The sequence below is a fragment of the Rhinolophus ferrumequinum genome, chromosome 9 (genome assembly GCF_004115265.2).
Source record: "Rhinolophus ferrumequinum isolate MPI-CBG mRhiFer1 chromosome 9, mRhiFer1_v1.p, whole genome shotgun sequence".
Classification (NCBI taxonomy): Eukaryota; Metazoa; Chordata; class Mammalia; order Chiroptera; family Rhinolophidae; genus Rhinolophus; species Rhinolophus ferrumequinum.
In genome coordinates, this window is record NC_046292.1 from 36,198,310 (window position 1) to 36,225,620 (window position 27,311).

At 34.3% G+C, this 27,311-nt stretch overlaps 1 protein-coding gene across 1 annotated transcript in view; it reads right to left on the reverse strand.

Moving 5' to 3' along the window:
• FAF1 (Fas associated factor 1) overlaps positions 1–27,311 on the reverse strand; it is a 394,652-nt gene that overhangs the window by 182,247 nt on the left and 185,094 nt on the right. Inside the window, exon 8 of the mRNA XM_033115190.1 lies at positions 3,570–3,656. Coding sequence (XP_032971081.1) covers positions 3,570–3,656 — 87 coding nt within the window. The remainder of the gene's footprint in view (positions 1–3,569; positions 3,657–27,311) is intronic.

Here is a 27,311-nt window from a genome sequence, read left to right on the forward strand (position 1 = left end):
TACTTTCTAGAAACCAAGAGCGTCCTCATTAAAGTGTAAAATGAGTTTTCGCCCACTTGCAGCTCCTTGCTCTCACAGCTGAACTGTCACAGCATGAAAACATTCCCCTACTGGTGAAACTTTAGATACCTATTTCTCTAGTGAAAGAGCGCAAAAAGAAATGAAAGAGTTATTGACAATTCATACAGTATCCCATACTCCATTAGAGTATAACTACAAGCAAAGAAAATATTTTTAATTCTGAAGGGAGATGGGGCAAAATGTTTTGAACAACTGTTGACTTCACTGAGTTGTGCTGAAAATGTCAAAGACTGTGTAGTCTATCAGGTTCATAAGACACTCAAGATTACACAAAAATTGAATTAGAGGAAGTCGATTTCTTTGCCCTGTTTGCTAAGTCAAAGGTTAATGAGAAGTACACTGAGGGAAAATATCGCCTGTGTTATGGCAAAGTATTTCTCATGCAACATAAAAGCATAAAAGAAAAAAAGTATTTAATCTAGTTCTTTATTAACTTCTTTAAAAAATAGCTTTACTGAGGTATAATTTATATGCCATAAAGTTTACTCATTTTAAAGTGTTTAATTCAATGATTTTTAGTAAATTTACAGTTGTGCAACCATTGCCACAATCTAATTTTAGAATGGATCATTCCAAATCCATTTTCTTGATCTAAGATAGTTCCAAAAATTCATAGAGGCCACTTGAATCTAAAGCTATGATATATTTCAAAGCCACACAAACTCTGTACCTGAGCAGGAACAGTGCAAACTAACCTCACTTTTAATGACCTTTATAACCAATACTCTACTCTGGCACTGGAAAGAAAATGTTCAGGTGCTTTCTCTGAAAGTTAAACCATTTTAAGTATTAAGTTATGTGGCACACTGTCTTGGAAAGAAATTAATTATATTTTTGTTGGTAACACATTTCAGGCTGTTTGCACAGCTGACATTTCTCAGCTGTACGCATTTCATGCCCTAAGCTGTGAGGACAATCTTGTTTTGTAGCAGATGCCTCCACTTGAGTGATTTAAATAAGTATAAAAACATCATGGCCTGCAACAATACAGATTACAAGCACCAGCTTTATGAGTTTTTATAGTCCTAATGAAAGAAAGGTTTCACGACATTTCTTTGGCTAGGATCTCCGTAGAAGACTACAGTTTATAAGCCATTTTTGCCAAAACTCAAGCACTGGAGCTAGTAGATCTGCGATGGCACCAATTAAAAGCATCCTGGCCCTAAACATCTTTGTTGTATCAAATCATGCAGCACAAGGCAACATCCTGCCAATGTGGCAACATTTGCTCTGGGGAGGTGTGGGTAGGCATCATTTCACAGGTTCTGGGACAAGGTGCAAGTATGAATAATGAGGCAAAAAGAATCAAGCCTCTCAGGGAGATTACCTCTTGTGTTTGCTGTGATTTAGATACAGCACCAGGTAGCATTATAATCTTGGATATGGTGAGTTTTAGCTGCTCTCCTATTTTCCTATAGTGATGAAACTGCACTAGAACTCTTGGTAAAAACTTAAATGTTATAACAATCATTAAAACACGGGCTTCATAAAAGACAGTGTCAACTCAACTCAATGATTTAATACCTAAAATGTATAAAGCCCCATGCTACAGAAGAATTTATCGTTATTTCACTAAATTTGTCTATCACTCTTGAAACTTGCAGCTGATAAGCCTATCTCAGTCTGGTTTCTACAAGTGTGGAGTCCAAGAGCAGTTGGCTTTTCCAACCCAAATGTGAAGTCTCACATTTGTGGACTTTATAACCTGATGTTCTTGCTCTTAAGCCAGATAACTATTTTTGCTTTAAACTTTTTATTATACAAATTTTCAAATATATACAAAAGTTGAGAGAATAGTATGATAAACCCACTATATACATCACTCGGCTTCAACAATGATTAACAGATGGCAAGCCCCATAGGTTATTTTGAAACAAATCTCAGATACCATTTCATTTACTTTTTGCCTGTGATCCTTTTCTGAGTTATGTTAATATTAATTATAATACTGACTCATTTATTGAGGGTCTACTACGCACCAGGTACTATATACATATTATTGCTAATCCTTATAATAATGCTGCAAATTAGAGAGGTAACTGAAGCTCAGAGAGTTTAAGTGACATGCTCAGATCTGATTTTCTCCTATTAATGTTATTATTTCTTGTACTGGGTTACTAGACAAATATTTCTGGTTTCTTCATGTCTCCTCAGGAAAGTCTATCATTTATGAAAATGCTATCTTATTTTTCTAAAATTAAATGTATCACATTTTCTGTCAAATTTCTCACTCCAAGAGGGGAAAAGAAAAATAAACTAAAACCAACAACCACATGCTTCCCCCTTATAGCCATGACAACCAGCCAATAATTTTAATGATATAATATCAGTTGTTTAGAAATAAATGTAAGTGGCTGTACATAAACCATTTTTTTCTGGAAGGGTTCACTTTACAAAAAAGTTTTGCTACCTTCTGATTATTTTAAAGTTTCATGATCCACAAAATATTTCCCAAAGGCACAGTGTTTAGATTGTAGAATAATTAGACACGAGTAGCATCTACATACACAAATTGTTTAAAAATGTTTCTGTCTTCCACAAAGAATTTCTTCATATAAAACTGTATGATGGCAGTGCTTAGAGGAGTATTTATTATCCAGATAGAAACGTAATATTTACTAGAAAATAAAAAAAGGTATTTCAATTTTTACAATCATTATTTGGGTACTATTACTATAAGATGTTTACCAAGTCTCAATTTCTCAGCCTTATTAATTTGAAAAATTAGACTTAACTTCAGAATTCTTGAAACATTCCCATTTTTCACTTTAAAAAACGGGGGGGGGAAATGGGTATCTGTTTAGAACAACTAAGATGACGGGTAAAAGTGGCCAAAATGTAATTGCAGTTAGCCTCCTTAGATGATAAAATTTACTTTCTTGGAAAAGAATAATCACTTAGAAACAGAATAGATAAGAAAGGTTGAAAATTTTACCATAGGAAAATCATTATAAGTAGTTATAATAACAGGTAAAAATGACAGACTAAATCTTTTCTTCCAGTTGTTTACGGTAGTGAAAATTATGGGTATATTTAAGAATAAAGTCCTATTAATATTAACTGTAAAAATTAGCTTTTTTAAAGTACTAGTCTACTATGGGAAACGTAGTTTTAAAATTAAATACGTAATGATTAGGTTGATTTTGAGATATCTGTCATTCAGGAAAATATTTTTTGTGTTTGGGACATTTCATTAGCAATGTCTGAATATTCTTTTATCAAGGAAAAATTTAATTCAAATCAAACAGCATTAAGTTCCCAATTTTAGTACTGTAGCATTATAAACAGAATGCTGATACACGTGGCTTATGATACCTATTCTGTAAGTGAATTCAAATTCCTACAACTCTTATTTTCACATTATTTGATTTATAAATTTTTTTCAATGGACCATTCAAAGCACTTGTTTCTGCTTATTATCACAGCCAATTAGACTGAAAGTGGCAAAAGAGAGAAGATATAAAACTGATTAGTCAACTGTCACTTACTGAGTCATCTGTGGCAGAAGTTGGCCAGCCCTCCCATAACTGGTGGCGAACGGGGATACTCGTAAGGTCATACACATTTCTTTTTACCTGTAAAAAGATAAAGATAGTGCAATTAAAATAGGTTTCCCTGTAACTTAGGATAGTTGCCAATTTATGTGGTGTACACTGTATTTCCTCTGTTTTCTTCTAGATTCAAAACAAGAATTTGAAACCAGGAAAACACAAATCTGAAAAATTTTGTAAAAAGATTCTGAACTAAATTTAAAAGCAGATTCTCAGTGACGGCTAGATGAAATAATAGTTCAAGAAACATACCCCCCTCTACCGATTATTTTATATATTCCTGGATGGTTTCAAGTTTGTTTTTTTCCAGCTAAGAAAGTTCAAGTACATAGTATACCTCAAACAGACTATAATTATATATTTTTATAATCTTTACTTTGAAATGATTCAAGATGTACAATTATTCAAACAAAAGATGTATTTCAAGTTTCTATGTGGAAGAGGGAAGAGTGGTCTTTTTTTCGGAGGGGCAGGAGGAAAATCATCAAGTTATTTTTATTGTTTCATATAAGCTTCAAAGATATAAAAACTTATTAATAAAGCAGCACAGGTTATGTCTTTGAAATCATCCCAAATTAAAAACTATTTCAACAGAATATTTATTAACTGAGAACTATCCGTAATATACTATTTAGGTCCTTCCTGAAAAGAAAAATATAGTAATAATACTTTTTATTTTAAATACTGCTAAAGATGAAAAACTATTTTTCTCAACATGCAATATTATACCATTCACTTAAAAAAAAAGAGGGGGTAATTTATCAGAATAAAGGATTAGAAGGTTAAACTCTATGTTCTCCAGTAATTAAGAAGTACCATATCTTTCTTCAGTTTTAAATAGGTTATAAAAATTCTATTTTGTTCCATATATAAAAATAAAATAAATGATCAGATTGTAAAAATGGAGAGATTATGTCTTTATTCTTCAGGTTAGTTATGGGATTACACTACTGTAACAAATGAAGCTAGTATTGAATGTTTCACATAGTATGTTCTACGTAAAAGACTTGAATATGGAAAACAGGTAGTATTCATTCATGTTTTTAAAATGCAAAAGTCTAAAGTATCATGTTGTCCAATTTCAGCATTTTGTATCGCATTACTGTTTATTATACATAAACACATCTAAGTTACCTTTCCAGTGAAACAGAGATGTATGTTCACTGGGGAAAAGAAAAAACCAAAACACAACACGGAACTCAATCTATTTTTATCTCTAATGTACACCTGTGAAAAAAGACTTAGTAAGTGAGAACTGAGAGGCTTGGGGGCATGGCTTGATCCTCACTCAATTCAAACAAACAGCTTTTCTTCAGAGGTTCTTAGCGATGGCCAGTCTACCATGCAGCATTTTGTTTATGGTCAGTCACATCAAGTTTGGAAATTTTCGTTAGTCATTATCAACACAACGGTTTAACCAAATGCAAGTGGGCTAACCTCTGACCACTTCCACTAGCTAATACTATTTTGTCATGCTTAAACATCCGCGCTTTTAAGGAGAAAGGTGTTCCATAAACCCAAAGCATTGTAGTAATAAAAGAAAGGGACAGGACAGAAGAGGGGAATATGAGAAAACTTTAGGCCTCACAGCCAAAAATATTCCTTTCTTAAAGTTATTTTTCAAATATGTTGTCTAGATACACCAAGCATCATCAGCTCTTTTTGAAAGAAAGAAAAAAAGCAGGACAAATGTTTGTATCTGTTGGAAAGGCTGCAGCAAGGCTACGCCAGCACTGGACAGTATACACAAACACTATGAGTTGAGTATACAAACAAATAACTTTGGAGTGGGATTCTTTAAATTCCACTTTAATTCCAAAACTCAACAATATGGTATTATGAAATAAACAGTATTTTTTTTTCATTAACTCATCTGTAACTGCACTGAATTGAATAACATTCCTTTGCTATTCTAGGCCTGAAAAGCATGTTCTGGCTATAGTGTTATGTTGGTATAAAGCACAATGCCAGACTGATGTGCTGAACAAAAGTGATCAAAGTTAGAGTAATGTTAGCCACTGCACAAGTATTTGGCTTCATTGTTCTCCCCAGAATGACATCTGTTAAGCAACTTGTCATAGAATAAACTGGTTAATGCAGATAGAACTTGGCTGAGGGGGTACAAACTAAAGCATATTAGGCTAATGTTTGATTGTTCCAATGGAAAAGATAAATTCATAGAGATTCTGGGATTAAACGAAAAGAATCTTGTATTAAACCACAATCACTAAGCAATAACTTAAGTGAAGAAAAAAGTCTTTCAAAAATAATTGCATGTTTATCACTGCTGTAACTATAGGCAGATTTTTAACATATGAAAGAAACACAAGTGATAAGGTAGCAAAAGTACAAACTGGGTGGTGGTTTTACTCATGGAGATACGAAAATTCCATTGCCTTTACTGACGGTTTTCTTTAATTACAATTTTAAGTCATAATCCTGCAGAGGAGGAAAAAATACGAGATGTACACAAAGCAAAAGTAAAAATTACTCTTTTAAAATATTATTCTAGGAAACCTGAGTGACAAAATACAGCTGTGAATAAAATGGTGCAGATGAATATAAGGGCATTATGAATCAAATGTGAGGCATGAAAAGAGAGGAATGAAGGAATGGAGGAAAGAGAGAGGGAGAGAAAGGAGGAAGAGGGGAAGGACTATAAAGGGAGAAGAGAGGAGGAGCAACAGAGAGGGAGAGGCAGGAGGGAGTGGGGAGGAGGGAAAAGGGAGGAGAGAGAAAGACTGAGAGATTGACTGATGGATTTAAGAGATTTGAGAGCACTTGAGAGACACAGAAAAGAACACACACAGCCTGGGGTGCTGTAGCTGGTATACCCAACTGCCATTATTGCTCTACTTCTAATGGAATTTCATCTTTAGAGATTTGTGTTAAATTCCAGTTAAGGACAAGTGGCACTTCACAGGGTAACATTTCCTAAGGGTCTTTTTGTCTTACATATTTTCTTTGATCAGCACTGATTCAAGATCATGCTGAACCTTCATAATCTTTTCAATTCTTGTTGTGCATTAAGCTCTAAATCTATGAGATTTCAGGCTGCTAAACTATGCAAATGTTTCAATTAGTTATGAAGAAATTTAATAAGTGCTTTGATTACCAACTGAACATCAAATTATGTTATAAACTATACTGTATTTGGATCAAGTGTTCTAGATAGACAATAGATTTTCCAGTTTGTTTTCTAGATTTTCTAAAAAGAGAATTCCATTTCTTCTCCACTGTTTCAGATAAGACATTTGTTTGTGACTAAGCAAAAATGTAAATCAGATTAACTTGAAATGGTATAGAATACAGCATTTATTTGTTCACTACTTGCTTTTCATTAAATAAACATATTTTATATACTAAAATTAATGTAAAAAACTAAGCAATGATCTCCACTTCAAACTTCCTATTTCCTCATTATGGAAATTTCATTGAGAAAAACAGCACTGGGAAAATGACAATTTTATTATGACCTGCTCAATATGAAATCATATATTCATCTCCCGCAGTTTTCTTTTCAGTTCCATAAATTTTCAAACAATTTTTATTTGTTAGTTAAATTTTATCAGAATTTCTAGAAAATAATTCTTAGCAAGTTACTCTGCTAAATTAAGCTTTGATGCTCAGCCTCACGAGTTGTTTGTAGCTATTCAAATTGAAAAATAAAAACTTGTAGATAACTTTGTCAGCTATAATCAAATCATTCCCTGTGAGCTAAATGTTGATCAAAGTATTGAAACACATTTCAGGGAATTTTAAACGCCATTCAGGTATTATCCAAGTGAAAACAGATTCCAATGATAGAAGAGTCACCAAGTTTGAGGTGTTGTGGCACAAAGTGAGGCAGAGAACATTTCTAGTCCTCATTTTGCCCAGTTGTTACTATGGGCAAGTTGGCTGAATCTCTCTGGGCCTTAGTTTAGTCAATATTAGAAGAGAATACAACAAGATCACTTCCAATTTTCAAAGCTCTAAAATCCTACGATTTTGTGAAAATAATGGCGTTAATCCTAGGTACAGGTAAGAAGAGCTACATATATCTACGATAAGCAAGTAATGAGGGAAAGTTTAAACCATACAGGCTAGAAAATGGAATAAAAATAGTAAAGAATTAATGAATATAACACATCAAAAAGGAAAGCTGAAAATAATTTCAGTTAAGAAATATAGATAAAATAAGGTGATTTTTTTCCTTAGGTGAAGAAAAGGCTTAGTTTTTGCTTTTATTATATGAAAAGGTCTAGATTTTTTAAAAAGTCTGAATAATATTTTCCCCTTATGAAATCTTATTTGAAAATAAAGCCTTTCGCATTGGTTTCCCAAATAACTATTTCGTCAACCAAATGTCACCAGTGAGGCTATGGTTTGACAGACTACTGCTAGCTAACTGATATAGTTGTAAACTTCAACATCTTTAAAATTTTGAAATCTGGTCCTTGATTCTTCACATATTAAACATTTTAATATAGCAAAAAATAGAAAATGTTTAATTGCCATGGGCTTACAACAGCTATCAATTGGTTAGCACTCTAGTTTCTAGAGTTTCTGAATTAAGAACACTATGGCAAGTTACAACTCTCACGAAAAAGCACCCCGAAACTAGAGACATCTATCTCATTCTCTTATTAATCTTAGAAGAAGAAGACTTTTGGTTATATTAGAACCTGAACTTACCCAAATTTTAAATACATCACACTTTGAACCCGGAGTACTTCACACTACCAACTGATGCTGTGGTTAAGAGTTTGCTAAATAATAACTGCACTGTACAAATAAGTGTGTGTGTGTGTGTGTGTGTGTGTGTGTTTAAATCAAAATAAGGCATACAGACTAGGCATAGTTCCAGTTTCCTAGCAATCATTGGTGCTCTGAAAGGCTTATAGTTAAGAAACCAATCACTTCTGATCCAGACTGGGTTTTGAACACACACTTCGTATCTAAAGACTTTTTCTCTTTTTAATATACTGTACACTCATAGCAGTTGCACACGGATTTGTTTTACTAAGAAGCAAGTTAAAACCCTCCTAAAAATCCTTCCTGAACAAAAACACTTGAAACCGGATGGTGCACAGGGAATGAGAAGGTGGCATCAGTAATCAAATGTTAATTAGCAAGCTTTTTTTTTTCCTTCCCTCAGGGCTGGCCTGTGTTAGAGAATTCAAATCAGAAATCAATGCTCCAAGTGTTTAACTATTACTTCTTCTCATTAACCATTTAAAAGACTTGGCAATTCTCTCCTCATAAAAACAGTAACTTGAGACATTTCTTTTTCTCAAATACAATCTTTCCAGAAAACAATAAAGATGTTGTTCGAAAAAAACTATAAAATTGAAGTTGCTATCAATCAGGCTTAGAACTCACTGTATTCTTTCTGCTCTTTAAAAACATCTTTTGGATCTAGCTGAATTCTTCATTCCAACAGCTGCAACTAAGTTTTGCTTTGTATACTATAGTTAAAAAACTTATTACACCTTTTGTTTGTAAAGAAATTTGACAATTAGTATCTTAACAAATTACTTAAGAATGATGACAATAAAGTTAATCAAATATGGAAACTAGTTTGAATGCATACAGCTGGAAACAGATTTTAGCCATCCTGAAAAACTACCAAAGGATAACATTTAACACTTTCATTAGAAATATGGTTATAGTCATAATTTCCTATCCCAGAAGTTTGGTGTGGGTGAAAATGATATAAAAATTGCAAAGTTAGATCATTTTTAAAGTGACTGAATGATCATAAATTTATTGAAATGAATTCCTATGTTTAGTTAAAGGTTAAGCCTGGATTTTAAAAAAGAATTCCTCAAAGTGCTAAGAAAATGTTTATAGATGAGCAAGGCTGAGTATGTTTCACAAATACAAAAGATGCTAAATTTTAGGAGCTTCTGGAAAAAAAGTTTAGAGAAATTGTGAAGTTGGCAGAAGCTGAAATATGGAACAATTATTTTTCTACAACAGCAGTTTTCAAAGTGCAGATAAGCAGTATTAGTATAACCAGGAAACCACCACATATGGAAATTTGGGGGATCCACTCCAGACCTCGTGTATTAGAAACTAGGGACCAGCAACCTATATTTTAACAAGCCCTCTAGGTAATTCTTACCAAGCCAAAGTTTAAGAAGCACTGTTTTAGGATGTGTGAAATTATAGGCTCTCCCAGATGGCTATGCCTCTCTAGTTTACTGATTCTAAAGTTCTCTGAACTCTTGCCTTAGGTGGCCAGTCCTTTTTGAGAATGAATATGATTAATAATGATTTGTTACAAAAATTCAAAAAATGCTGTAATTTTGTTTGAACGATAAAGTGATCATTTTTAGTCTAAAAAACTAATGAAAGAAGGCACTACCTCTTTTTTTTTTTTTTTTTTTTTTACCTCTTTACTATAGACTACAGAGCACTGAAATGATGGATACTAATTGATACATAATAATCTTCATCACTGAAAATCTGTGTTAATCTTCAGTTTTTCTGCCTTAAGCTTAAGTGTGATTACTTTCTGGCTATAATATATATTTGAATATTGCAGTAAAACTAGTAAAACTGCAAATCCACAATAATCGATCTATTAGTCACACTAAGTAAACTTGGAAGATACTTATACACATCAGCTCAATTGAAGAAATGCCCCTAAACACCAGAGAACTATGTTCAAGCAAATTAGAGACTAAGCAGTTGTTGTTGTTGTTGTCTCTCTCATAGACTAGCTGAAACAAGAACAAAAGAAAAAACAGCGAGAGGTTAACCACCTATCAGTCAGTCAAGACCTTGTCCTAGAGGGCAATATTTCCTCTCTATACTTTATGGAAACAGTGAGAGAGCAAAGTTTTCCCAACTATTTAATGGCCTAATAGATACAAATGTTTTTTTACTGCCTGCAATGAATATCACTCACTCAATAAATGCTCTTAAAATTTCCTTTTAAAATCAAGTAAATTAATCAACTTATAATTCCTTGACCAAAGGAAAATACCAATTAAGTCAAAAGTCAATCCTAGAAATAACCAGAACAATTATAAGAACACTTTAGGAGTTTTACTTTAACCTAAAACCCTTTTATAAAGTTCAATTTTATGTACTACTTCAAAAATTGGTCATAAACCGAGAAATATTTGTATACCAAAAATGTTTTGATTTTTAAGTCTGAATTTTAGTAGACAATTTGATATATTATAAAGAGCAGTACACAAGTTAATTTTAAAGACATAAAATCATACCTGTAAACCAAATATTTAGTTAGCTACAAGGATATTCACTGCAGCCTTGTTTATCATCACATACACACAAAATTGGCAAAATCTTAACATCCAATAATAGGATAGTTAAATAAATAAATGAAATACCATGCAGCCATTAATATAATGAAGTAAAACCAGGGTCAGCAAAGTACAGCCAGTCTGCTGTCTGCTTTTGTAAATAAAGTTGTACTGAAACACCACCACTTCCGTTTGTTTATATACTGTCTATGGCTGCTTTTGCACTAACTACCACGATAGAATAGTTGCTGCAATAGAAACTGCATGGCCTGCAAAGCCTAAAATATTTATTATCTAGCCTTTACAGAAAGTTTCCAACCCCGATTTAGAAGAATAGTTAATAACATTAAAAGTTGTTACATATTAAACGAAAACTAGGTTACAAAATGATGTGCCTTTCTGCTTGTTATATGTATACATATACATATATGTATGTATGCATACTATATATATGAATAAAGATATACAATAAATGTTAAAATTTGTTCCCTCTGTATTATGGTATTATGACTCATTTTTATTTTCTGTATATCTATCTTTTCTAAGTTTCTACTACTTCTTTAGTAAGTTTTTTTTTTAATTTTTGTTTTCATTCAAAGTAAAAACATGAACTTGGAGTCAGAACCTGGTGTTCATTTCTGTTGTGCCACTAATTATCTAAGTGACCCTGAGCAAAGGAAATGGGAAAGTAAGAGAAAGGCAACTGAACATTTACTGAGCAACTTCTATTAAGCCAAGAACTAGGTTTTATGTTAACATGTCCTTATAATACCTTTTACAGGGATTATTATCTTCATTTTACAAATGATGAAACTGAGGCTCAGAGACAATAAATAATTTGCCTAAAGTTACTCCAGTTAGTAAATGGTGAGATTAGGATTTAATTTATTAGTTTTGTCAGTCTAGATTCTTTCATGACTATGACATATCTTCTCTTAGACTGAATGTCTTCTTCCGTAAAGGTTTGTAGTAAATTATCTTTAAAGTTCTTTGCCACTTGACACTTTTATAATTGTAATGTGTAAGAATTTTCTATGAGGCCATTTACACTTACTCAGAATGGTGGGCATTAAGTGGTAACAAGTAAGAGTGACCAACTATGAGCAAAACCTCTGTCATGAGATCAAGTGAGCTTTTTCACACCTGTTGTACTGCAACAGGCAGTGAAAAGCAGTTACAGCCTGTCAATTTTGTACTTTTAAGTGCTAAAGAGGAAGAACAACTGCCAGATCAAATAGCAACTTGTTATTGTTTCAATGCTTGAATGCTGCCTTCACAGTAAGAGGGCAGCGCCTGGTGTCACACACAGCTGGGAAAGAAATAGCACAATAAAAAAAAATTTAAAGGAAAATACATCAAGGTAAAAGGAGAAGAACAATCAGACCAGTAAATAAACTTTATCATGTAAGGGTTAGCTAAGGCTCTTCCTCTCACAAACTTTGGCCCAATGCCTGCTGAGTTTCCACTCCTAACTAATGTAAGCGTTTTGTCTGGAATAAAAGGATATGAAGACATTCACATTCTGGGCCTGCTCCTGCTACATTGCCAATACATGGTAAACCAATTATGCTCTCTCAACAGTTTTTCCTCTCTCAACAGTTGGGCCCTCTTGCCAATCCTTATTCTATGCTTTTGATTTGTGTAAGTGAAATTCTGAATATTTGTTTTATTTGCAACCTCTGTAAGTTCTAAAATTGCGTCTATAAGGAAGATGTGGAGCAATGCCATACTCTGCCAATTTGTTTTTTATAGAATGACATTTTCTTTTAAATTTTACACACACACACACACACACACACACGCATGCACGCACTTGCACACGGACAAATTAAACTACTTGCCCAAATGTCATTTAGTTAATTAATGCCTAAGTCAGGATGATAATGCAGATTTAAAAAAGCCTTAATCCACTTCTTCTTTCTTCTTAAAAAATGTTTTTTTTTTTTTAAAGACCATCGCTTCTATAGCAAACTTCAAATTTTTTTAAATGCTGACAATCTTACTGTTTCTGGCAAAGACCCATCTTTCCATTCTGATGAAGACTGTATCCTCTCCCACCCTGGTAGCACACACTGATGCTCACACACGATGTTCCTGTTTGCTTTGCTGTTTGCTGTTGCCCATCCAGGCCTTTGCCTTTTCTCTAAGATGCTGAAAACAGTGGTGGGAACCACTAGTAGTGGAACCCCAGTCTATAATCAAATCTCTCATAATTTTACATTTTCTTATTACCAAACAAAAAAAATGCAAAAAACAAAGACAACAAAGGGACTCAGTGTTGGGGTCTGCCATGAATACTAAAGTGGCCTGGGGGGTGTGGCTCATCAAGTGAAAATAAACCATTCAAGTCATCCACAGCAAGGAGAAAGTTTGGGAACAACCAGGCCAGTGTTTGCATCTGGGGCCCCGGAGTCAGGAGAGTTACGTTTCCCTTCACTCTACTTAACCAAGACACCAGAGACAACCTCGTTAACCTCTCCTTTTGGAAATATTAAGTAATCTCCTCCAAAGAACAGCCCAAAAGACATTTAAAAGTGTGTCTGGTCAGGTTTTTTTATTCAAACTTGCTACTTTCCAAGATTAGCTTTCAGCATTCCTCTTTCTGAGAGATATGTGGGTGGGAGGGCAGGGAGGATATCTTAAGGAAAGTAGCTGCCTTGGCCAAGAGCACAGCTCTAATAAAAGGATAGATACCAATATTCTGGTTAATTTTAGGTGGAGGAAGTACAGTTGGAAGCTGATGGCAAATGACAAGTTAATTAAAGCTTATCAAAGTGAACTGACACTGAACTAAAGTCTGATATTGCACACCAAACTCTGAGGACGGAAGCTGCCAATACTCAGAAGCTCCATATAAGGGGCTTTTAATCATGGCAGTTAAAATGCCAACCCAAGAACCTCACTGTTAGGGCTGGCTCTGAAATGTTAATATAGATATCTTATAAAGAAAATAATAGGAATACCTTAGCATTCTCACTTAATGTATTATTAAGATCAGATATATTTTGTAATCACATAATTCATTAAATAAGCAAGCATTCTAAAAAAAACTGCCTGCAATCTCCTGTTAAAAAAAATTACTCCTACTTATTCATTAACAAAGCTATTCCTTAGCTCATCCCTGCCATAACCTATTCTATTCAAAACCATATGGGAAAGGACATTAAAAAACCGCCACAAACCATGGACTTCTGGTATTAGTGCTACACACTGCATACCCCTATTCATTATTCCACCTCCCTTGTTTAATCTATCATTAAGATTCAGTGACCCTACACTAAATTTAAAGCAGATCCTTCCTTCCTCCCATGCCTAAATTCACATACTTTTCTAGTTGGGGATGCCCTCAAGTATTAACAACTCTACGGGGTTTCTCTAATCTCAGCTCTGAACTATGTCATGCTATAGAACCAAGAAATTGCTGTTTTACATCTCTAACTATGGAGGCTTCCATAAAAAAGGACCATATAATTTACTTAATAAGATAAAGGGAGAAAAATCACCATTTAATAAGTATTTTTTTTTCATTATATATGGTAAGAGGCACATGGAGACAATCTCATATGCTGTGTTGTCTTAAAGGTGAATAATACCTAAAGGGAGTGCTTCAACTGTATTCACCACATAATTTAGAGTTTTAAATAACGATGAAAATGCCAGTTGTGGACTTCTTAATAAATTGAAAAACAAAGGAAAAAAAGAACATGTTGATTTTAATATGCAGTTGATAAAACATCTATTTTGGAGAAAAAAGATTTCAAGAAGTTAGCAAGGTCGTATTTCTAGGATACATGAAACTTCATTTTCAAATTACAAAAAGTCTAATGTACCATGTGGCAAAATATGGTGTGTGGCGTTGAGTACATCATGTTCTACAGGCACTAACAGAATGTGCAATGACGACAGGAAGGTTCTGTACCTGTCTGTTCAACAGGGTGGCTACTAGCCACATGCAGCTACTGAGCCCTTAAAATTAAGGAACTTAATTTTTAACTTTATTTAATTTTAACTACTTTTAATTAAAATTGCCACATGGGGCTAGTAGCTACCCTATTGGACAGTGTATTAAGATTACTTAAGGAGGTAGAGAATATAGAGGAACATAAAAACAAACCATTGATAAAACTATATACTTACATGCATTATCTCATTTTTATTTCTTTATAGTCCTTGAGACATAAAGGCAGAAATATTGTGCTAAATTAATTTTTCACACTTCCACTTTCCATTGCTTTTACTGTTATTTTCAAGTTGCCTGATAAGTAGCAATTGGAACTGTATGTTTTAGTACCCCAAAGTTGAAAGAATAGTTATAGAATACACATAAATGATACCTTCCTGGGGGAAAGAAAAGCAGATCAATATGGGCTATATTATTAAATATTCAAGATAGTCAAATATTCTTTAGTTAAAAATGTAACTCTGTCTAACATAGCTGCCACATTATGTGGGTCTAATTATTTATCAATTCATTAATTTATTCACAAAGTGGTTCCCTGGAAATGATTCCAGTGATATAGATGTTACTATAATTAATCATGTTACTTGTATATCTGGCAGGTCTATCAGTACTATCTGCAGTTTCAGGCATCCACTGGGGGTCTTGGAATGCGTCCCCCACAGATAAGGGGGAGAACTACTGCAGTGACTAAAAGAGATAAAGTCTCTGCCTTCATGGAGCTTATATTCATTTTATAGTATGTATGGTGGGGAGGATAAGGTCGGGGGAAAGAGACAGAAAAGGAACCAGTGAACATGTAAATAAGATAATTTCAGAATTAGGTAAGTTCCATGAAGATTTACATTAGCGTCCTACCAGTCCTTCTCAATTTCAGATGGGTTGAATCCTTAATGAGAAGGACTGAAATCCTTAATGGGATTTCCCAGAAAGAATGTTCCAGACAGAGAAAACATGAAATGCCAAGATGCTTTACATACATGTATATATTTTCTGAGTCTTACTGTCAAGTTCAATATAGCTTTTAATCTTTGTTTACAGAAAAGGCAACTGAGGGTCCAAACTCTCCATGTAAGTAGCAGAAGCAGGATTCAAAAGGAAATCTGTGGGGCTCTGAGGCACTTTCTGTCTTTTACTATACCACGAGGCTTCCATAAAAACTAAAACTAAAAAAGTTTGTTCTTTTTCATTACCCCCACCCCATTCCTTGCCAAAAAATGTTACCCACACCATTTGCTTACTTCGCTAACGAAGCGTCTTTCACAGATTTGGGACATGCATTAGTTCAACTAGACTAAAGAATCCTAAGTCCCAAATTACTGTCAAATACAAATTAATAAAGTTTATACTAATAGCTAACTCAAAGGGATATTTCAGAGATTCTGATCAAAGAGACCCCGTCTTCAAACACAGTTGGGTGTTGTTTGTATGTTTTTGCTCAAGTGAATAGGTATTGTCATGGATTCCAAAAGGAATGGCAAATGCATTTGATCATATTTTTGTCATGTTTCACTGCATTATGCCATAAATGAATAAATTTGAAGGTGACTATTGTTAAAAATTGTGACAGCCTGGCAATCACATCCAATGAAAGCCAGTTATTTCAGAGCATCACTCTCTGGCATCCCAACATTACCTCTCCTTGTTCATGCTATATATTGAAAAAGATGATGAGAATAGCTGTTGCTAATGCAGAACTAGACATGTATCACCTGTACATTTTAATGTAAATATGGTAAGCTGTGGGGACAGAGTCCCAGAGAGCAGTTTCCACTGATATAACTGCCGTGGTTATGCTGGTTAGTCAGTCGGTTGGTTGGTAGGCAGAGAAGCGGACAGCAGGTTGCAGGTCGCGTGGCTCGAGCCTCCAGTGAGACTATAATGGTATGACTCCCCTACCTATGGCTCCGTGGGTGTTCCTTTTTGGGCTAGCCACATCCTGCGTTCCTATGTGGGGAGCGGGACCAGAGGCCCCGCAGGCCGCCCCGCGTGACATAAGCCTTCTATACTTGTATATGTTTATGGTTCTTTCATTCATCCATTCAACAGACATTTGTTGAGGACTTCCTAAGTTCCAGACTCTCTGATGATAGTCACTTAGATCAGCTTTCTCAAATCCTGTCTAGAGTAGCCAGATTGGTAAATACAAATGAGTGAATGTGATGCGTAAATGGCATGCAGCCTTACTTAGTTCGGTATCTTAGTTCAATATTGGGGTGTAGGGGACTGCGACAAACCAGAGAGCATGCCTCATCCAAGGAGGCAGCTATTACTCCAGAGCTGCTATGGAAAATCTGGGGTTCGGTGTTCCCAGAATCTTCTGGTTCGACAGAAGCCAGAACCAGGAATCCTGTTTTGTTATTTATTTATTTATTCATTCATTTATTTATTTATTTAAAATTGTTTTTTCTTGGGGGGGGTAAGGGGAACAGGACTTTATTGGGGAACAGTGTGTACTTCCAGGACTTTTCCAAGTCAAGTTGTTGTCCCTTCAATCTTATTTGTGGAGGGCGTAGCTCAGCTCCAGGTCCAGTTGCCGTTGTTAGTTGCAGGGGGCGCAGGCCACCATCCCTTATGGGAGTCAAACCGGCAACCTTGTGGTTGAGAGCCCGCGCTCTAACATACTGAGCCATCTGTTCACCCGGGAGCTCAACGGCAGCTCATTCACTTCACTCTAGTTGCAGAGGGCGCAGCTCACTGGCCATGTGGGAATCGAACCGGCAGCCCCATTGCCCAGAGCTCACGCTCTAACCAACTGAGCCACCTGTCCGCCCCATTTTGTTTTTTAAATGGTAAGCCTTCTAACTTTAAATGTTGGCAACCAGTTCAAATTTAAAACACTCTGGGACCAAAACTGGTAGCCAAACAAAACAGTCCTACAGTTGCCAGTTTGCAACTACGGCAGCGGGAATACAAAGATAGATAGAGACACAATATCCTAGCCTTCAGGGAAGCCACAGCCCTGTGAGGGTCCCATCCAGAAACAAATATTCATGATGCACTGTGATAATTATTATGATCAAGATATTGATAAAGTTTTAGGAGGGCACTGAGACAATTATAACAGCTACCATTTACTGAGTGCCAGGGCACTGATCTATGTATATTGCATGTTACTACATTTCGTGCTCATAGCAACCCTTGGGTGCAGAAACGGCTTTATCACGTGATAGAGCTGGATTTGAACCCATTCTTTTCAAATTCAAAAACCTATGTTTTTTCGTATTGTATCACACTACCACCCATTGTTAAAAACAAAAGCCTTAGTTTCTGAAGGTCAATCTATGAACATTTGAAAATGAAACTAATTCCTTTATCATCCAACTTATTTCAGAAAAAAAAGTTTTAGAAATTCTTTTCAATTCAATAATCATCCAAAAAGCACATATTCAAGATGTGATTTTTAGACATTAACTCTTGAACTAGAGTATATCTTTGCAGCATGAAGTCTTACTAAAAATGCTGAGAACCTAGTGGGCTAAAGATTACATGTACTCAATATGCAATAAAATTGATTAACTCAACTAATTTATTTAACAGACATTCAAACAGCAATTACTATGATCAGACACTATTCTACACACTACGCATATTAACTATTTTCAGAAATTTTCTTTTTTAAAATCATTTTATTGAGGTATGACTAAATACAAAAAGTTGTACATATTTAATGTATACAACTTGATGATTTGCAGATAAACATACATCTGTGAAACCATTCACACAATCTATGCCATAAACATATCCATCACCTCCGGTCCTCTTTATTTATCATTATCATTTTGTGATAAGAACATTTAACATAAGATCTACCCTCTTAGCAAAATTTAAAGTATACAGTACAGTATTGTTAACTATAGACACCATACTTTACAATAGGACTTATTCATCTTGTACAACCAAAACTTAAACCCTTAGAGACTAATACCTTCCCATTTCCTCCTTCCCCCAACATCTGACAACCACCATTCTACTTTCTGCTTCTATGAATTTGACTATTTTAGATTCCTCACATAAGTGGTTATCATGTAGTATTTGTCCTTCTGTATCTGTCTATTTCATTTATAATGTTTTCCAGGTTGATCTACGTTGTTGTAAATGGCAGGATTTCCTTCCTTTTTAAGGCTGAATAATATTACATTGTATGCATAAATCACATTTTCTTTATCTACTCTTCTGTAGATGAGGCAGCTGAGGCACAGACAGGACATATAACTTGACAAAGATCACATAAGTTCTAGAAGCAGTATTCTGACCCAGGCAGTCTGGTTCAAGAGTCCATACTTTAAACTATTGTGCTATTCTGACTCTTTACGTTATATTCCAATTGTGGCATATATGAAAAGGGCAATAAATTAAACATTACAACATATACTTGGTCTATGGTAAAATTAACAATGTGAACTAAGTGTGTCGGTGTTGTTATAATTCAAACATTACTATATGCACATCAACCAATCACTTTATAATTCAATAAACAAAGTAAATTGGGTTTGAAACTATAATATTAAGATAAACCAATACACAAAGAAAAATGCTTAATTTCATCAGGAAATACAAATTAAAACAAAATAACATTCACACCTCTCTTTCAATGGGAAACAAGTAAAAATATTGACACAATCCATTTTTGGTAAAAATACAATGTAACATGCATGTTCACACACTCTTGGAGGGTGAAGAAGTAGGTAAAGCCTTTTTGAGGGGGGCAATTTACCAGTAATTATCAAAATAAAATTAATATAACCTTCAATCCAGGCATTCCATTTCTAAGTAGCTATCCTAGAGAAACCCACACAACTCACAAAGGAGGACTGCCATGTGTTATCTTTCATTTCTGAGTTCCTGAGTCATTTGCCAAAATGTTATTCCTGTACTTTTTGAGTAATAAAAAAATACGAACATTCTGATCGAAAAATTATTATATTTTTCAATGTCAACCTGTATGTATGGGATGATTTCTTCATTTTATTTCATATTACTAAGTTTAGAAAAGTATGAATTGTGAAGTAAATCTAGGCTACATATGTAAACTACAAAGGAAAGTAATTTGCATATTTTGTATAACATAAGACTATTTGATACAGCCAGCCACTACCCATTGAAAATTAACACTTGATGTCAGGCCCTACACCTGCTCCATTCAGCTTTAACCAATCCCCTACCATACCCTTTAAGATATCCCACAACACAAAATCTAAAAACTGCATTAGTCATTTGCCCCAATCTCTCGTAAGTCCAAATAGTATTAGCCTCATAGACAAATGTACAGGGACTGAGTAATCAGGCAATTGTACACTATTCAACCCACAATGTCATTTTTATTTAACTCATGGGTCAATGTAAAGCATATACCTAAGGGCAAGTTCATTAGTGTTTGACCAAGGTACTACAGGGAATCCTTTTTTTCCTCTGGCCTACACATTTCACAAAACTCATCATTTTTATGAGTAAAGCACAAGGAAAAAGGCAAGAAATGGACAATTTGATAGAAGAAAATTAGTTGCTTTTTTAAAAGTACACTTTTCCTATGCCAGATTCTTTATCTACCAAATATTATAATCAAAACACAGTACATTGTTTTGTAACTGCTATATGTTACATCAAAATTACTGTGGGAAAGTGAGCCAGTTCCAATATTTTAAACGGTGTAGTTATTAGGCTTTGAATATAAACTTCATTTCTTCAACTGTTAAATGCCATATGCTTTATAGACGTTAACGCATCCCTCAGTATCCCTATTAAATAGATGGCATTATTCCCACTTTGCAGATGAGAAAAATGACACCTAAGGACTAGTCAAACTGATGTATCTGCTTCTCCACGAAGACATTTAACAATGAAAAGGTAACACAACCCAAACTAAATTATCCTCACATCCAGTGCATCATATTTCAATAAATGGCACTACCATTCACTTAGTTATTTAAGTCAAAATTTAGAGATCACCTTTCATTTTCCCCTTAATCTCCCCATCCATTCCTTTTAATTCATAACCCAAACAGGACTACCATCATCCCTCAGCTAGACTATAACAATAACCATCTCACCAGTCTAGGTGCTTTCACTTTTGCCTTCTGCAATCCATTCTATACACAGCAGCAAAAATAGTATTTGAAAAAACATAAACTAGGGGGTGGCCGGTTAACCCAGTTGGTTAGAGCATGGTGCTAATAACACCAAGGCTGCCGATTCGATCCCCACATGGGGCACTGTGAGTTGCGCCCTCCTTAAAACACACACACACACAACATCAACTAGATCATGTAATTTCTCTATTCAAACCTTTAAAAGCATCCTATTGCACTTAGAATGACTTAGCCACCCCACTTCACCAAATTAATAACTTATTATCCTCTCACTAACCAAGTTATTTGTTTAAAGATATTATATGTAACCCAAGCTGAGCCAGTTAAATCAGCAGCAAGAATTCTGCTGTAGCTATGAGGCAAATTTCACTAAAGTTGCCAAACTGGCGGAATAAACTCAGAGCTTTATTTAGTAGCCACTGTATCAATACCACTTGGGAAGATACTGACTGAGAATAAAGGTAGTTCAGAAGAAAGTAGAAGCAAGAGATGGACATAGACAGCAGTCTATGCTGCTTTGTACTAGACTTACTTGCATTTATTTATTATTCTAACATTAAAAACTTACTATATGTCAAGCACTGTGCTGAGTAGAGCATGATAGGACTTGAAGATAAATCTTTTTTTACTAGGTAGATCAGAAAAATGATGTTTCCTTAAAATGCAGCTACTGTGTTTCCCCAAAAATAAGACCTAGCCGGACAATCAGCTCTAATGCATCTTTTGGAGCAAAAATTAATATAAGATCTGGTATTACATATTATATTATATATGTTATGTTATATGTTATGTTATGTTATGTTATGTTATGTTACTAGGGATGGTGGCAGAGAAGGTCTCTCTAAACCAACATTTAAGCTGAGTCCTGAAGAATGAGGAGCCAATTATGCAAAGAATATTCTAGATAGAAGGATAAGAGGTAGGTAACAGTCTAATGCATTTAAGTAAAGGAGGCAATGTAATAATTCTCAGTAAATAATTTCTCAGTAAATTCTATTTTATTTCTATCAGTTGTATTTGAGTTTAGTATTGCTGAAAATACATTTTTACTGACCAATAAAATCATAATATTATGCAGTTAAAATGTAAAGCAAATAGTAAATATAAAACAAAAAAATTGGTAATTGTTATATATTTATACATGTATATATATACACATATGTGATATTTTAAATGCATATACTGAAAAATACTTTTTGTACCTGCATTTAGGTAGGGTCTAAACCATACATTTAATACTTCTAATAACAGTTAATACATCTAATAACACCACCATACAGACTGACACTATATTCCACTTCTGGTAAATGACCTAAACAGAAAAAAAAAAAAAAAATGACCTAAACAGGAATAAGTTCTAGAGTCGACAAATTATACCTTTATTTCAAAATAAGTAACATGTTGGCTTGAGATAAAATCTAGCTAAAAAAGGAAAATCAATTTCACTGTGATATATCTAGTACGCATAATAGGTTCTCAAGAAACCACTTTTGTTTCATATGGAATTAATTATACAGAATTAGGGGAATCTTAAAAGATTAAAATAGTATTTTCCAAGTTGAATAAATGTTAACATCATAACAGTGTGTAACAGACTGTTAACAGGAATATCTAATTAATGTTTTGTAAAACTAGTATTTGAGTATTATTGATGATTAGCTTTATCACTAAATATTAATCATCATCTTTTTAGTTTGTTTCCTGCTATACATCTAGATAAGATGCATTTTACAGAAAAGATTTTCAAACAAGTTATAATGCTCTGTCAAATTATTTAGGAAACACTTTGAAAATCTGTCACAGATTCTAAGAACTTTAGAGCCAAAACTGACCTATGGTCAAAACAACTACTCAATGCAGTAGTCTCCATAAAAAAATCTCTCACAAGTGATCAGAATTTTGAGAGAATTTCTATCCCTTTCCAAGATGCTCAGATCAACTTAAAGTACTTCTGATTTTCCAATTCTTATAGTTGGAATACTTAAGCACAGAACTTATGTGAAACAATTATACACTGAGTCTATAACCAGCTATTCTGGGGGCGGCTGGATAGCTCAGCTGGTTAGAGTGCGGTGCTCTTAACAACAAGGTTGTCGGTTGGATCCCCACATGGGCCTCTATGAGCTGCACCCTCCACAACTAGATTGAAACAACTACTTGACTTGGAGCTGATGGGTCCTGTAAAAACACATTTAAATAAATAAAAAGTTAAAAAAAAAAAGCTATTCTGTATGGTAACGGTAACCTGAACAATGGCTTCTACAGATATAAACTAACCATGTCCTATAGATCATAGATACTACATTCAGAATTCAAATTATTTTTATAAAATGATTTAAATAAGAAAACTTTCTTACTTAGTTGCATGCTTTTCTTCTACCAAAATTTGTGGTGACCTTGACTTTGCTTGAAAAATAAAAAGTAGTTAAGTGTTTGGATTTATTGTAAATGTCAAATGCTTATTAGTTTCTGGAAATGATTCAATAGTATTCTTGTATGCACACAGTTGAAAACAAATACTGGCACACTATAAATTTTTAACCCAAACAGGAATCTCCCATTTTTCAGAATAGCTTCTATCTCTTAACTTTTCCATAGAATAGGCAAAGTTGTATTAAAATGTCATCACTTCAATTATTGTTCTTGAATCAAACATCTTCAGTATCCGTGGTATATTAATTCCATTCAGCACAGAATTTCAATGTGCAACTGAGTAGCTGATGCTGAGATGTACCTCTGGAGATAGAGTGCACTTGCACCTAATTAGAACTGTTTGAAATTTTTCACACTTTCAGTAAAACCAACAAATGTGCATATTGTCTAATGTCATTTCCTGTCTGTCTTGATTTTACCAATAAAATATTTAACCTATATGTAAAGTGAGAGCAGAACTCAAAAAAAAAAAACAAAAAAAAACAAAATTACGTTGGTTAGTGATTAGCCTACTTATCTCCTTGGTTACAAAAGTGAATCTGACATATATTTAATATATACTGGTACATCTCAGCCTTTTTGCAAGGAATTTAAGGTACTATATGTCATGTAAATATGGTGTATCAAATATAAAATAATTTACTCAAAACTCCAGAGAGTAAGTTGCTATTTCTATTCTTTTAATACTTAGTGCTGAGATCTGAACATAGCATTTATCTTCTTCAAATTTAAAAGGCATTAAAATGATTTCAAGTTTAGATGGCAATAGATGGCACATGGAATGGTCAGAAAACAGCATTATTTTTTAAAACTTATATGCATCATAATTATGGAGGATGCTTTAGAAAAAAATTTAAAAATCCAAATGACTGTTAACATTATATTTAAATTTCATTTTAAGTAAATTTCAAATTAAGTAAATTTTACTTTGGATAAAATGGACATGGACATTATTAGAAAAAACAGTACAAGTGTTTTTAATGCAGTAATTTTTAAAGTAATATTTTAAGGTCCTAAGACATTATATTTTCGTTTGTTGGCACTTATACCATCTACAAATAGAATTAATCAGCTAGTTACCTCTTATAATGTGAAAGGAAATCTTTCAGCTAATTTGAGATGGTTCACACTATTGGCTTCCAACTTGGAAACTGAAAGGTGAGTCAGTCAGTTAAGCAATGGATGCCAAAAACTTAGTAGGCAGCAAAATCATAGCAGGAGTAGCTTAACAAGGTGATAATGGACAGAAATGCCATCCTTACTGTGCTATTGAAACATGTGTATTTAACAGCCTTGATTTCCAATAGACACTTTTTTGGGTTCAAACGTTGAAGCAGAAAGAAAACTACAGTCCATGACAATGGGCCACTTCAGAACTTGTTCTTAAAAAATATACTAGATTCTGAAATTCAGTCTCTACCAGCAGGAGTCAGGCAGTAGAGGAATAAGGCAGCTGATACATGCAATCACTTATTTATTCATTAATTCAGCAAAGAGTGTTCCTATCACAGGCGAGGCTTTTAAACAGAAATGAATCTGAAGGAGTTCACAATGGACTGGGGTTAGAAACACAGAACCAGTGGTGAGCTGATAAATCGGCTCTTGCAAAACAAAAAGCTGTGATTTGAAGTTTGCCGATCTCCATGGTATAAATACTCTCACCTTGGCTGATTTCCAGCTGTATCAACAGGTTTATCAGGTTCACAAAATTCCTGAATATCTAATAATCAGCTTTCTTGCACTGACAGGAATTAGCTCCAGCACTATACAACTAAGAGTTTCAACTGAATTTTTGCAAGTTAACACCAACATGTGCTATAATAAATGTATATCTAAGTGCTGTGGTTAGAATGGTTTAATGGAACTCAAGTTCAACAAATGTGTTTTCTTCTACTATGGTTCAAGTATTGTTTGGTTCAGTAGAGAATATAAGGATCAGGAAGACAGAGTCCCCTTTCCCCAAAGGGTACATAGGCTGAACAATAGGCTAAGACAATTATGAGTGTACGAGGCACAATATCACTCCACGGCATATGAAGGCAAAATCAAAAGGTAAGAAGTGGCTACATTATAATAGAACAGGATTATAGAAGATTTCCTGAAGGATGTATCAGCAGAGTGTAGTCTTCCTGAAATACGCATATAGGGATCTTTGAATAGTGTGAGGAAAAGAGATCAAGCAGAAGGGGAAGACTTAAAGGAACCTTTTTAAAAATACTGAGGCATGTTCAGAGACAAGTAAGTAATATCATTTAGTAAAATCTGAAGTATATGGAAATTAGTAAGAACAACTCCTACAAAAAGTATTTTAAAGTTAATGAAGTTGTATTTGCCTATAGTCTCACTTTCATTGTCACAGTTGAATACCTGTCAGGCAAGTAATATTACCACTATGCTAATTTTACGGATGAGGAAAGTCTACATAGTGAGTCCGAAGGAGGGTGAGGTGGACTACTGCTCAGTACAAATCATGTTAATTAATTAAAGATTTCAGAAATGGAATCACTGAAGGCACTATAAATCATACAATGGGAAAAAGCAATGACTTTCCTGGGGATCCTTAGATACCACTTACCTATATATCTATTATCAGTACCTCTGTCTACAGCAGGGAGAGTGACCATCAAGTCCTACATTCACATCTCATCATGACCATTTTGTTGCACAGCTTCAGGAGTTGCCATTTTCAACCTGCTTAGCCATATGTAACAGGCCTGACACGAGTAGATGCTATAAGAATCAAATGAACTAAGGCGAGGGGAAGGAAGTTGAAAAGTATAAAACACTAACCCAATGTGAAGCTTCCTCCTCCTTTTCCTCCGTCCTCTCCCACCCCCTCCACCTCAATGAAATTGTTATCAACAACTTTAACGTCAACAACCAGAATACCACTGACTAGAAGACTCTCCACAGACATTCATTCAAATTACTGTGAAATAAAAACCATTCCCCTTTTTAATGGATCGCTACTAAATTATAGATAATAAGTGATAATTTCCGCATAGAAAATGTTTCCCTGACTGACTAAATAATATCTTTATTGTCCACACAAAGAATTCATTCCATGCTCAAATACACGTCTACTACATTCATAGTAACAGTACAATACTGATGGAAGCACTATGCAAAATTAATCACAGAAACTATGTATGGCAATGTAATCAGAACCCTTTAATAACACCTCGGCCCGTGTCACCATCATGTAGAAAAATTGGTATTAATCCACTTAGGATGTTATTCCAGTTGTGCAACAGACTGGCCATCAAATAAAAACAAAGTGAGAATCTGTCCCGTTTTAAATACGAGGGTGCCAAAAAATGTATACACATTTTAAGAGTTAACATTTTAAAGACTATGTATACATTTTTTTGGCACTCCCTGTATTTAACTGAAATGCTTACAGAATGTGATTCCATAAAACTCTCTAATGTTTGGGGCGGCCGGTTAGCTCGGTTGGTTAGAGCACGATGCTGTTAACAACAAAGTTGCTGGTTCGATCCCCACATGGGCCAGTGTGAGCTGCGCCCTCCACAACTAGATTGAAACAACTACTTGACTTGGAGCTGATGGGTCCTAGGAAAAACACTTAAAATAAATAAAAGTTTAAAAAAAAATTAAAAAAAAAACGTTGCCAATGTTTAATAATATTGAACTCAAGAAAAATTCTCTCCAACATTACAAATTCACTTTCTCTTGCTTTAACTTTAACAGAAAGAGAGGAATATCTAGTTACTATCTCAAAGAAAATTTCTTTAAATTTTTGGCAAACATTGGTAAATTGAAACTTGGCACTCTATACTGTATCCTGGTGGCATCATCCCCAATTCTTTCATCTTCTTTTCGGGTATAATTAGCCAATTTATAGGTATAGCTCTCTTGTAAGTTCTCAGTTCTCCATATCCATTGTTTTGTTGAGTTTATTATTTTTAAGTGTACAATT